Below are 15,000 nucleotides of genomic sequence, written 5' to 3' on the forward strand. Positions count from 1 at the left end.
TAACAAATCACGAGAACTATACAGTGAAGTCAATTTAAAATATGTGAAATTATATTTATTGGTGGTTTATGTTTAAGTTATTTTACAGCAATTGTGTAAATGGAAAAGTTTCTAAAATCAGCTAAAAGTTGACGAAAAAGTCAAAAGTATATCAAATATATGTACTGATACTACCATTGAGACTATCCACATATACAAGTGTTTTATTAGTGAATTATTACTTATAAGATTGTAACTGTAAATCATTATACTAATTTCGCGTAAACTTTTGGATTAGTGTCGCCTTGTCATTGTTTTTATGTTTGTGTTTCTTTGTCGTCGTCGTTGTTGTCGATGTTGTTGTTGTTGTTGTTGTTGTTGCTGTTGTTGTTGTTGTTGTTGTCTGGGGGTCGTAGAACCACAAACATACATATTCACCGATATACAACAATATTTCAGTTTAGTTACTTAGTGATATACAATGTACATGTAATATTCACTTTCATGAAATGGTTTTCTGTCAAAGTAGTACGTAGATGGTATACTTTTCTACGAAGTGGTTGTTTGTGTCGTGAATGGCTTTGATGATCTCATAATTGACATGACTGTATTCATTATTCTACTATCCCCTTATGATATACAAGACTTATGAGGTCTATTCTCATCCGAGATTTTTTCTCGAATAAACAGGTTTTTTTGACGTACATTGTACTTGATATGTATTTCCGAATGGTGGAGTACTTTGTGAGATAGTGGTGTGCAACCGCAAACACATGCCAGTCCTGAAAATAGCACCGAGAAACAACATCTCACTGGGCGAAGACTTTCACACAGCTGTTACTTGTGTCCGCCACTATAACATTGCCAAACGGTTTATCGTCACTAATACACATGCCGATAGGACTATTGAAACCACCATCCTTTGTGTACATATGACAGATGAATTTTCCATTCACGTCGAATTTCTGCATCCTAGAATTCGCATACTCACTCACTATCAGGTTCCCCTCTTTATCTTCAACTGCATATTCAGGACGGTCGAATTCACCATCACCGTTTCCTTTGCGTCCAAAGGAATAAAGGTGATTACCATCTGCGTCAAACACTTGTACGCAATGATTATCAGTATCGGGTACGATCACGTGACCAGCTCTGGTACAACATAGGCCAAATGGGCTAGCGAACTGACCAGGCCCAGATCCTTTACTTCCAAAGGATTTCAAAGACTTTCCATCCTGGTTGTATATTCCTACACATTTAGATCCTCGATCGAGAACATACACCATACCATTGACAGGATTTATTACAATCCCTTGTGGACTACTCAGCTCACCTTTCCCAAAGCATCTTATCACTTTACCATTCTCGTCACAAACAACCACCTGTTCATTACCTCCATCAGTTACAAAGATTTCATTATTATCTGATACATATGCAAAGCGTGGTATAAACTGACTACTCCCTACACCAGTGACGTTGATAACTCTAGCATTACCACCTAAGGAGGAAAACAATTGTAACCTATAGTTACATCTATCACATACTAACACATCACCTGACCTGGTTAAAGTGACACCATACGGGTCATTCAGCTGCCCAACCCCACTACCTTTCTCCCCTATCTTTCTTATCAACCCTTTATGTGGAATCACTTTAATCATAACAGGTGATCCTAATACAGGTTTACCATACACTGACACTGACAGTTGGTGATCTCCTACTACTTTGCCTTGACTAACTAGACTAAACGTCCCATCTTTATTGTCTCTAACTTTCACATCTTCTGAGTTATCGTCTAGGGTTTTCATTTCAGCTATGATATCTGTTTTTGTCACAACATCATACGCAGGATCCATCGTGTCTTTGATAGTCAATGTGACATTTACCTCCTCGGCGACTCGTACAAATTTGGGGGCATCACTAACTTGACAAGTAGGAACACATTTTGTGACAATTGTTCCTAGACTATCAGCATTAACAAAGTCCGGTGACGGATTAAAGTCAATGTATCCATGGGCAACTGGCTCAGTTTTGATCTCATTCGTCAACAGTTCTTGTATTTGTGACGTCATACCTTTCTTTGCAGTCATTAACTGTGCAGCATTCCCATAATGCATCAGGTTCTCAGCAAACTCGCGTGCATTCGCCATATCACCTTCACTACATTCTAGTTCTTTGAACTGTGCGTTTAAGTTTGTTTTCCAGTTGTCATGTTCATTCTTAAGTGTAGATTGAAGACATTTACCGTTTTCTCGTATCTTGTTGGTTGTTATTTCCACTGTCTTTTCAATGTGTTCGTTCAGCTTTTCCTCTGCTTTCTGGTAGTTAGCATCCAAAGAACGGGTTATCTCTTCAACTTTGTCTTTTCCCTCTGAAGCCTGTGTTTCCTTCAATTTCAGTCGTTCTGTCATTTCTGTCAAGTCCTCCTTGAAACCCTTGGAAGCTTCTTCTAAATATCGATATTTATGTTCAGGTTGTAGATGATGAACTGCAGTACACTCCAGACATATAGCGGTTTCACAGGTGTCACAGTAGAACTTCAGCTGGTTATCTCTGTGACGTGTACAATACAATGGTGGCTGCACTGAAGCTGGGTCAGTCGACTTTGTACTTCGATACTCGTCTAACGACATCAAGTGATGTGATCTGGAGAACGGAACCTTCCGATGAGTGCGTACACAGTTTTCACACAGTGTCATTGCACATTGTACACATCGCATCACAATGTCACCGACTTCACAACCTTCACATTTTCCAGCCTTGTCAGGTTCCACATCTCGCTTCCTGAACTGTTCCACCAATCCATCCACAAACGTATTATCCGGTAAGTTCGCCACATCACCATCAGCAACCTCATAAGTACGGCGGCAGAGGGGACAGGAGATATGCCCACTTTTCACGAGCTTGCCCAGACATGGCGAACAGAAGTTGTGCAAACACGGAAGCATTTTAGCGTGTTTGTATCTCTCTGTACAAATCCCACAAATAAGGAAATTCTCGTTGACTTCTCCAAGGAACTTCGAATCTGCCGATGCCATGTTTTAGCCGTATTTACCACAATGCGGGGTTGAAAGTGTTTGAGATCACCAACAGGTCTTTCGCTTTGATATAAGTGTTTTGGTAGCTGACCGTATTTGACCCCAGTTGCGAGCATCACGCATCGACACATACACGTGATTTCTCCGAAGGTGACCTACTCGCCCGGGGGTGTACTAAAACAAAATTGTGTCAGATTATATGTTTAACATCATACAAATTTTAGGATGCACCTTTCTTCATATTATTTTGGATGTTCCTTTCTTTTTGTAAGATCACTGCAATCCCGTCAGTAAATGTAAAGTGTACTTTAAACAGACTCATTACCCGGGCATTTTCTATACCTGGTTCGTTTGAATATTTTTACCATAATCTGTACAAATTGAGTCGAAACCTTACATACCTCCAGGCTTTAGCAAGCAGTTCCGAGTATTGGTCATGCTTAGCCTATAGCTCATTCACACAGAACTTAGCGACAATTGTGTGTCCGTATAGTAGAATAGACTTTAAAAGATATGCTGTTGTAAGCTACTTGAAATGTATGGGAGGGGTTCCCCCGGGCATTATTTATAGTCGCCATATTGGTTCTAAGAACAAGAACAGTTGAATATAAATTCGTTCTTTCAAAATTGAAAGTCCTGGGAATCAGGGGTCACCCCAGTCGAAGATAGTCTGAAGAATTGAATAGGGAATGTAAGGAACTGAATACCCTTTTTTGATTGCAAACTTTAGGTAGAACATAATCACCAAGATGAATTCTGTTTTGCTTTCTTTCTTTTTTGTTACAGCGAACAAAATTTAAAAAGTGAAAGAACTGAACATGTTTCATAAGAAGCCATCAATGAGTCACGATTCTTAGAAATTCGAAGTGAAAGAGTATTAAGTTTGCCACAAACAAGTTACAGAACACACTGAATACCGTACCTGACCAGGTCAATGTGTGTTACCTATATCAATTACCTACACCGAGTCATATCAAATAATACATTCTCCTCTGACGTAAAAATCAACTAAGTAACGTGACAGCAGCCTAAAGCTAGTAAATTGCAGGTTTCATCGAGTCGAAGGCGGGATTCACCTGATACATTTCCTTGGGTCCTTTAACCAGCTGCTCGAGTATAGACCATATCCATTATAGAACTACATCTTTTTATGAATAAGAATCTTTCGTTTTGGAAAATATGATTCGTATCATGAATATCTCATTCGTGACGTTGTTTCTACATATATTACAACCCCCCCCCCCCCCATTACTCCAGTGTATTTGAAATTCTTTCACCATTGTTTCCTTCACTGGGTGACATTTAGCGGTACGGTGCATACAAAATTCAACAAACCTAAGGGGCACTTTACTTTGCATCGAATTCAAATATTGAGAGGCAGGGTAAGTCCATTTGAACACATTATGCATTGCTGTGATTTGAACTGAAATTCGATGCGTCCAATGATTTCTCCTCAGTTTTAGATTCTAAACTTTCTGATTTTGAAAATTGCACAGCAAGTTGCTCTCATGTCTTTACTTTCCCCATCAAACGTAGTCTAGTTCCTCTACAGTATCGTTACGATCATTTACACCTCCACTCACAAGGTTTACTTAGAAACCACGTTGGCATCCAGACTACACATCAAACGATAACTTGGAAAGTCACATATTTTATGTTTACTCAGCTAAAACGATTGAGTTTATCGACTTTTTGCTGACCTTGGACAAAAATAATAATAAAAAGATTGACAGTTGAAATAGTCTCGTTAAAACGCAGACGTTGACCTTACACGAAATAGTCTATGATCAAAGGTTAACTCCAAGCAATAACGGCTTTCAACAGATTTATTGGCAAAAGTCAAAACAATACGAGCAGACTCTAATACCTGTTATCACACTAAAGTGGGTTTTGTAAGCTCTTCTCCAGGATTTCCATTTCAATGGACGGATTTTTGGTCTGGTCAGTGCTTCACTATCATAATAGGTAATTAAATGTTTACAGATTAAATATTCCCTTGTTTTTAATGCATAATTTCATAGTTCCAAGTTTTACAATGTAAATAATTTCACTGTGACGTTGTGTTTCTTAAAAAGAATTTTTTTAAAAGTTAAATATCTTTCAAAATTGGACGGAAAATCCAATAGTAAATGAATAACATGGTCTCACAGTACACACAATGTAATAAACATGTAAAGTGGGTGAAAACGTCTACATCTGACTATAACATATCTCAGAGTCTTCAAGTATATCTACAGGTATAAAAAAGAAATCTGAAGCCACGCAATACCAAGAAGAAGAAGTATAGAATGGTTTCTCAGAGTTTCACAAATTTGAAAATAAAATAATTCAGACTAACTGAATTGTAAACGTGGTAGAACTCTGTTGAATAAAGTACTGAAAGTTATTTACAAATTTAAAATGTCGGATAACAAGAGCTTTCAGAGAATTGAAGTATCCTATACTCTTTCCCATTTGTAAATATGAAATTGCACTGAACATTGAAATTCACAAGTATATTCTCGCATGGCAAAGTATATGTCGTTTTCGCTGACGCAACAGTACCTCCCGGCTGATGCTGCAAAGAATCCCGGTGCATAAAACACAGAGTTGGTTATGTATATTACATTCTTAAGCGTATTTACAATGTATGTGTGGACCAACTTAGTCTAAATTGGATCCCAACTTCATAACTTCAACTACAGGAATGTCTCCACTGGAAGCTTTGTTCGCCGAAATAATTGTAGCACGGACGAAACTCAGTGCGTGCGTTGACGTTGTAAACAGGCTCGATGGATACATCGTCGTAAACGACCTGTCACCCTCTTTTACGGCACTGTCCAAGTGTTGTTATTTCGCAGTGTCGTGTCGCGGAGGAAAATACATTTGGTTTGCGAGAATGGGTGTTTATTTCTTTTGTCGGTAGACCGCGTAGTTGAGTGACAAACTTCTCAGCCGTTCCGCAATCGACCAGTTTATCCGAAAACTGGTGCTATTGCCATGTCTCATTCGATTCGTGCGAGTTCTTCTAACTGTGCCATCAAGTTTATTCTCAAGTGTCATTTTCATTCTTTAGTGGAGACAGAATCTGGGTACACTTATCTCATATATATCTTGTTAGTTGTTATATCCATAGACCATCGTCGGAGAGTCTAAGTTATATCCAAAGTCTTTTCTGTGTGTTCTTTTATTTTCCTTTCCTCTCTCCGATATTATCGGATATTATCGGAGAGAGGAAGGGAAATAAAAGGAACGCCCGCCCACCAAGAGTTTACCAACAGAAACTTCGGTTTCTCTGAATTTAAGTCTTTTTGTAATTTCTGCCGAGTTCTTCTTGAATCCTTTTTGTGTTTATGTTAACGTTGCTGGTGATCTACTGTACTACACTCCAGACATATAGCGGCTTCACTGGCTAGGTGTCACAGTAGAACTTCGGCTGGTTATCAGTGACGTGAACAATGCACCGCGGTGGCTGCTCTGAAGTTGTGTTAGCCCGTTGCACTTTGTGGCGTTCGGTTTGTGATCGCGAAATTGGAAGTCCTTGATGTGTATAAGTAGTACAGAGTTCACATATTTATACCACACTCGTCGCGTTTGCCAGTCTTTCTAGATTTGATGTCTGTTTTTCTCAAATTTTCCGTTAGTTCCTCCAAACACTTATTCGACGTAAAATCACTACTCGGAACAGTTCGGATTGTCGTAGTCTGTGTCCAGTTTTCCCCCTGTGGCTTGCCTAGACACAACGAACAGATGTTATATTTGTACTGAATGTTCGTAGTTACTTCGTATGTCGTGGAACAAATCTGACAAGTAAGAGACCTCGAAATCGACGACATTTTTGATGTATAAATCAGTCACTGACTTTTCAGTCTTGTATGACGCTCTAGGACGGACAGTGTTTATTACAAAGACACCCACAATAATATGATACAACTCTTTCGTTTTAACGCTATTTGAAGCTGACCTTAATTCACCTTGTTAAAGGTCAACTCATGAATGATTACCTGTCCCTGGGGGTTACCAGGTTTGCTTATGTGAATCTTCTGCCTCATTCATTGTAAACGCTTGTAAACATGTCGTCGACAGGTTAAAACTACATTATGTATATGTTATCATCTTTCCTCGGTGAGACGCGTTGAACAAGGCAAACATTTATGCTACAATGATATAGAGTTGATTCTCATTAATCAATTCACTCTCAAAAACCTAATTAGTTTCACTTCATATCGTTCTCCTTATATGGCAGAGAGGATGACGTCACGCTAATTCCGAACGTACAATGAGATTGTGTCATTTATTTACATTCTGGAGTATTCATGAAACGAATTCGAAGATGACTTCATGGAATCATAATGCTATTGAATAATCTCTGGTTGAGAGGTAGACACAAAGTCCAGTAAAAACAAACAATTTTGTTTCAGTATGTATACACACTTAATAAAATAGTTTGTCATCGTCGCAAAACCGTGACCTCTTTTACGGCACCGTCTCGTTATTTCGCAGTGTTCTGTGCGGAAGAAATAACAGCTCTAGCTGGTTTGCGAGAATGTAGTTTGTAAGATACCGACGCGTTGTATCTATATTGTAAAAGTTGACTCTCGCGAACCAGAGCTGGTAGTTCTTCCACGGCACTGAGTCTTGGGCGGTGACGTAAAACAGTGATTTACGACGATGCAATTAATTGGTTATACGCAACATATCTTTGTCAGGTGAAATATCACAAAAGACCCACCTCACAAAATATCAAAAGCGAAAGAAAGGACGCGTTTGGTTTTACCTTCGATTCGTGATAAAACATTCTACATTTCAGTTGTAACACTTGAATGTAACTCTATTTAAAACCCCAAACACCACGTACACCCAGTCCGATTACAATACGATGAAGGAATGCGGCTAGATTTAATTTATTCCTGTCTTAAATATAATAACAATACATATTTGTCTCTATTAATAAATATGATGACTATATAATTATAACATTTTAGTTATTCCTAAATGTAACACCCAACCCCTCCCCGAAAAATGAAAACCACTTTTAATATTACATCCACCTGTACGAGTAAGGAAATACTTCCTGCAGTAGCCTAGAAGCCAGGGGATTGGAAACTTTTAAGTTTGATTTCCCCTTTCAAAACCTCCCATTCGCATGGATTCCATGTTATTTCTGGAGCAGATGCCAACATCATATTATATTTTCTACCCTCATTTCCTTATCTATATTTTTATCACGGAAAGTTAAATATATGATACTGAAAACATGTGCAATAAAATGGGAGATCCCTTTATAAGGTAAAACGTTCAGTTAACTCAGAGTTGATGTATTTTGAAAAATTCACGCGATTTTTTTATGTCAATTGTGTTTTGGAAACTTTGCAATTAATTGTAACTTAATTATCACATCATACGTATTTATTCGTGTGATGAAAACAGTGTTTCATTATTACATTTCATGAAATGTCGACAAACGTAAGTTGAAAGTTTGGTCATTTATCTGTGTCTTTCTTTCACTATTTAATCGTCTAGTAACTTATTTCTAGGTATATCTTAGTAATATAGTGACATAGTCATAAAATCTACACCAAAGTGTAAGCAAGCCATCGATATATGTTGACCAGAACCACTGCCAGACAAATTACTTGTCTGTGCCAGGACATAAACGAAGTCGGGTTTAAGTTCATTGGCAAATCTGTGAAATAAATGCAATTATGTTTAGCCGCACTATAACTGGACCTTTCGATATCTCCATTTGCTACATCATGTTTCCAAACAGCTACACTGTAGCTGTAGCCTTTTCTCTTGTTTCCGAGTGTTTTGTCGCAAAGCTCAGCGTTTTAACTGTTTTTATTTTGAGTACTAGTTTTCAGATAAAACATACATTATTTTGAATCCAAAATGAAACAGTTCATTCTGTCGGATAGCTTTCATATCACAACAAGGTCAGCATCTGAAATTCTCAGGAATTGAAATTCTATGAACGAATTGAATTCCACGAACTGTGGAATTAATAATAATGCCTCGCCTAGGTGGTTTGAAAGCACTTCGAACAGAGTAAACATGGCCACTGCTGCAGTGAATCCCGATCTCGAGAAAATAGGGAAAGATTTCTTAACGTGTAGTCTGTGTCTTCATTACTACAAGAATGCCAAGACGCTGCAGTGTCTCCATTCATATTGCGAGGCTTGTCTGGTGACGTTATTGGAGAAGAAAGGCAAGTTAATCTGCCCCGAATGTCGGCAGGATTGTTGCGCCCCTGAAGGAGGCGTGCCACAACTTGGGACCAATTTTCTGCTCAATAGTCTGGTAGAGTTCGTGAAATCCAGAGAATTGCATTCAGAAGACTTTAAGGCTGGTGACATAACATGCGAAGGGTGCCAAGAAAAAGTTGCCACAAGCCGGTGCGTCGACTGTGCAGTTAATATCTGTCAAACATGTAATAAGGGTCATGCTATATTCAGAGCAACCCGGGGTCATCGAATGATCGCTATTGCCGATTATAAAAAGACCGCCCCAGAACCGGAACAAATCGCAGCTTACAGACCCATCCCATACTGCACTGTTGAAGGTCACGAAGGAAATGTTTTGAAGTTATACTGCGAGACGTGTGAAACACCGACTTGCCTCGAATGCACTGTAGTAAATCATCGCATAACAGAACACAAACATCAGTACCTGACAGAAAAGGCGGAAGAGTTTCTCGCCAAGCTTAAAGAAAAACACGAGAAATTGATGCAGAAAGAAATAGAGGCGAAGGAGAGTGTTGCTTCAGCAACGAGAGAGGTCGTTGCCATCGGGGACCTTTATCACAAACGAGTTGAACAAGTGAAGAAACAAGTTGAGGACATTATTCAAAAGGTACGGCAGGATGAAGAGGCGTTGCTTGGTCAACTGAAGAGCGAACACGAGGCTTTAAAGAAGCATCTAGAGTGCGAGATAGATCGCTACGAGATAGCTGAAAAGAATCTCGCCAGTACGAACAATTTTGTGGCTATCCTCATAAGATATGGAGATGCTGGAGAAATTGTGACAGGGTATGAACAGGCTACAAAACGAACAGCAGAATTGCTGACGGATGACTATAAACATGATGAAAAAAATATATTTGTCGACTTCAAGTCAAATGCTTCATTACTCGATGTCGACAATATCGTTGGTTCGATCATAACTGTTGATCTATCAGAAACATCCAGAGATAGAATTCCCAAGATTGCTTGTGTTGATGAGACAGTAAAGATAGACATAAAGACCAAATCATCTGATGGTTGCCTCGTTCCTGTAAATCATACGAGTGCAGTTGTTGCCACACTCAGCACATCAGGTGTAAACGTAGATAATCCACAGAAGGTGAAAGTAACGGACCATCACGATGGAATTCACTCAATAGAATTAACTATTCAAAATGAAGGAACCTACAACTTAACAATTGCTGTTGGCAGCACCCCTATTAAAGGATCCCCATTTGCAATTGAAGTACTGTCAGGTGAGTGATGAAGAGTCAGATATAGCTGTCTATATATTTTTACTCAGGTGATGACTTCGTTTGAACTGTCGTCCATCCCACCTGGGAAAATTCAACCGTACAGGGAAGTTACTTTTTTGTCAATTGATTTTAGCTAATATTTATAGTCATTGACAAATTACATAATCGGTCAAGGATGTAAAGAAGTTACTTGTACAGTGACCATTTAAGTGATGTGTTTGTTTGTTGGTTATTTGATTGGTAAGTATGTATGTTTGTGTGTTGCAAGGGTCTTATTGATTTTAGGATAAATCATTGCAAATCAATGGAAACAATGTCCAAATGTGCTACTGTGAATTGAAGGAAACTTTAGTTTAGGACCATTGTAACACATTTGATGTATTTTGTATATAAAATTGCACACAGATTTGTTCTTGAGTTGGGCTTAATTGATTGGTTACTTTATGTGTCATTTTTTCTTAGGCCCCAATTTATCCACCAGACTCCAGAAGGGCACTTCAGTCGTGCGTGGTAAAGACTGGAAATGGAAGGAACAGGTATGACATTTAAATTCTTTCATCGTTTACTTCTTCTTTTTTTAATCTTAAAAAAAAAGAAAAAAGGTTTGCAATGATGTAAAGTTCTATCAGCTAATTTATTACATATTTAGAGGTGAAATTTATAAAATGATGAATTGCCCATTGTAGAAAGTGTCTTCAATAACAGCTGTTGGTTAGAAAGACTGTCCCTTATGATTGGTGTGTTTAAAAGTGCATTGTTTTCATGTATAAATACTGGCTGGCATAAACACTTCACTTTCATGGCACCTTCTTATGATCACTACCAATCCCTTGGGCATCAGTTTTGATGGTTCTAGTTTAACACTTGTATATGTTGTCTATTGAATATAACTTCCCTAAGGCTTACAGTTTGAAATGTATGTTTGTATGTACAGCTACCTAAAATATTTGATGATGGAATGCAAGGTATACTATGTAGTCAATACCTGTTCTGTTAAAAATTGACCTGTATATGTGCTGACTGTGCTGACTGTGACTTCCATATCTGTCTTCCTCTCATGACAGACATGGAAATCAGTTACTGCAGTAAGTAAATAAAATGGACATATGTCTTCATCAGTGCTTAGGCCTAAAAAATATTTGTTTGGTTCCGGTTACCCAACCCCACCTAGTTTTTCACTGCCGACCCTAAACCTTTTTTACATATTCGAGAAAAACATAATATAATACAAAAATTGTGAAGTCTCACAAGAAATAGTGGATGCGGAAACTGACATCAACTTAAAACAACAATATAAAACTGTTTTTCCAATCTGCAATGGCTGTGCATCTGATAGGAAGAAATAAATAACAGAGACTATATGGAAAACAATGAAAAACTTACAGTAGACAGTGACACATATATGAAAAATAAAATAAAAAATCTACCTGCCTCACCTATTCTAAAATTGAGTGTAACCGAAACCATACAATATTTTCATTAGGCCTTAACAGAAGTCATTTAATTGCTTTAGCAGGCTTATGAGAATGAACATGGAAAGAAAGAAAAGTTGTTTACCTTATTTACATTGTGCATAAATGCCATTGTTGGAGACTTTTCATTTATTCCTTTTTTTTTTCCACAGGATGGAAATCCACCAGGATCAGGTACAATTTATAAGGTACTTAGTCATGGCTTAATTCTTGTTAAGTGGAACCATGGAAGTACAGATACACAAGGCCTGAACAATGAACATAGGGAGCATGATTACTATGGCCATATGTCACAATACTTCAAGTATCGTGTTGGTGCAGACAACCAATATGATGTAAAACCAGCTGATTTCTATTGAGGACCTTTAGTTATAGCTTAAGATGTACACAGAGCCAACTTATTTTACAGAGATTTTTGATGGAATATTCCTAAGCATATAGGGGTGGGATGTGTGTGTGTGTGGAGGGGGGGGGGGTTAGTGTGACATGTTTATGTAATAATATGACAGGCCCACTTGATATGCTACACTATGTATGATATATATACTACTCTGGCAATTGAGGTCTCACTTAACTTAAGTCGACGATCTAAACTAAAACTATTGTTGTGACATGGTGATATAACCTTAGCTTATTGAATAGACATTGGTTAGATTGTACTTGAATTCCATAAACTTTAGGACTTGGAGTAATGTTTGGTAGACTTCCAGTGCTCACACTATCTTGAGTACAGGGTGATTAGATTTACATAACAGAGTCATCACTGAGAACATTGCCCTGTTGTTTTCACTTTTTTCAGGTAACATAATTGCATAATTAATCAACAACTACCAGTATTTAGTTTATTTAATATATACCGTATGTATTATGATGGGAGGGATGATTGATTGATCAATTAAATAATTAAGTGGTTAATTAACAGTTGATTGGTTGTCTTTAGAACATATGTAATGATATATAAGATAGACATGTTATGATTTTTATTAATTTTGTTTTAATTTTCATTCAGTCAAGGAAAATTCAATTGCCAGAGGAGGCTTTTATTTTTGTTTAACTCAGTAGAATAACTTGCCATGAGTGTTTTCTGACTGAGTGAAGGAAAATATGAGAATATTGCAATTATAGCTGCATAATCGGTGACTTAAACATTCATTGGCATAACTTACAATATTTTCTGTTTAAGTTGGCTTGCGAATTCCTTATATTTAACCTTCTAGTATTTCCTGCACAGTCATAGTGCTTCGAAGAGAAATAGTTCTGAATTGAAAACTCAAAATCGTCATATTGCAAACCTGGTTTTACAACTGCTTTCCCCACTATTTTTCTTCGTTCAGCCAAGGAAAATACGAGTGACCTTTCAAGTGGCCTTCGCTAGACTCATAGTGACAATCCCTTTGGTCACGAGTATTTTCCGGCTGAATGAAGAAAAATATTGGAGAATTACATAATTATACCAGTGCCAGTAATATTGCAGAAAGATCAAGAAAAGTAATGGCAATTTCTCATTCGAACACTCATTTCAAACACAGTAGAACTAGTGACGTAGACACGCATTGTCGTGAAGTAGAACAACCAGAGTATACATTCTTTATTTTTTGTTCAACTTTGTATACTCGCCTTTACATGTATTTGTAGGCCGTAGCTTTTTATGTACTCTATTCAGCAATATAGTACATATTGTTAGTCTGTTCTTGTTATTCTTGTATTTGGTAAAGTTAATAAAGATACAACGATCTGAAACGTATAATCAATGTTGTAAAGAAATTATTTGAATAATCCAATGAATGCCACAATGCAGACATAGTTTCACTGACTGACTGACTGACTGACTGACTGACTGACTGACTGACTGACTGACAGGTTAGGGTTATTGGTTTGTTTCTTGGTCGACAGACTAATTAATGTATTCAATGTCGGTAGTAGCATTAGATAAATCAGTACCTATGAATAATGTTTCAACTCTGGGGAGCTTAGTTAAATGTGAAAGGAAAAAAAAATTCAAGGAAAGACCGAACTATCAATTTATTGAAGCATATCATCAATTTATCAAGATATTCCTTCTTCATAAGTAAGTCTAATTACAAAAAAAAAAATAATTTGCAAGTGATACATTAAAGTTAAAATCAACAACAACCATCAAGTCGAACATTGTCAGAAGCAGCCTTCAAATATCCCTACGTAATGTCAAGTCCAAATCAATTATCAAAACATTATTTAAAAAGTATGTTACGTGTGTCATGCATCATTACCTAAACTTGAATGGTAACATGCACTTGTCATGTTCATAGTGAGGCTAAACATTAATTTGAGGCATCATGTCTATTGAAACTTTATATAGTTATGAAAAACTTATATTTGTACTGATTTTTTGTCCTGAAATTAGCATAAAATGTTCACACAGCATTGACAAAGTTACATATGTGTATGTTTTTGTATGATGTCTCAGACTTGTACTTTTTGGGTGCACTCCAAAACTACGTTATTGAATTATATTTACGGTTTGTCGAACTCCTATGCCAAAGATGTCAAAGTTACTATTGTTTATACTACGGCTAGACCGACTTGGCCAATCAGAGGCCTTGATTTCCGTTGGTTATATGGAGCCATAACCCACTCTTACTTAGGGGTGTGGCCTATATTACGCTTAGCACTCAATTTGCATGCAACAAATTACACAAAATTTTGAAAAAGATCCGTTTGAGCCAATCACGCCGTAGTATAAGTAAGATAGACAATTCGTTCGGTAGGGTTATGTGCCAAAAACTCGGGGGCTCGTTTATTGGCACATAACCCCCCCCCCCCCCGAACGAGTTGACTATGTTTACAAACATGTGTAATGCTTCTTAGCAATAATTGGTCATTTCTGGCCCATGCCCCTTACTTGCAGTAACATGTTGTTTTTGAACTCCAATCACTGTACGTACGAATTATTTAGATATGAGGTTCTTCTCAACCGTTTGTCTTAAATTTTCTTTTCGCTGCTCAATTAATTTTCAGTAATTTCAGCCAAGATACTCACAATGAGGTGAAGAATAATTCTTTAATGTCGAATACA

The 15,000-nt window shown here is 37.5% G+C and overlaps 2 protein-coding genes across 2 annotated transcripts; one reads left to right on the forward strand and one right to left on the reverse strand.

Moving 5' to 3' along the window:
• Positions 1–788: 788 nt before the first annotated feature.
• Positions 789–3,017, reverse strand: LOC144439246 (tripartite motif-containing protein 2-like). Its single transcript, XM_078128520.1, has one exon. The coding sequence runs from the start codon at positions 3,015–3,017 to the stop codon at positions 789–791; it is 2,229 nt and encodes a 742-aa protein (XP_077984646.1).
• Positions 3,018–9,050: 6,033 nt separating this feature from the next.
• LOC144439247 (tripartite motif-containing protein 3-like) lies at positions 9,051–12,356 on the forward strand. The gene is made up of 3 exons (XM_078128521.1): positions 9,051–10,473; positions 10,936–11,009; positions 12,098–12,356. The coding sequence occupies exons 1-3, from the start codon at positions 9,051–9,053 to the stop codon at positions 12,302–12,304; spliced, it is 1,704 nt and encodes a 567-aa protein (XP_077984647.1). The 3' UTR covers positions 12,305–12,356.
• Positions 12,357–15,000: the final 2,644 nt, after the last annotated feature.

The sequence above is a fragment of the Glandiceps talaboti genome, chromosome 8, assembly GCF_964340395.1.
Source record: "Glandiceps talaboti chromosome 8, keGlaTala1.1, whole genome shotgun sequence".
In the NCBI taxonomy this organism is placed as follows: domain Eukaryota; kingdom Metazoa; phylum Hemichordata; class Enteropneusta; family Spengelidae; genus Glandiceps; species Glandiceps talaboti.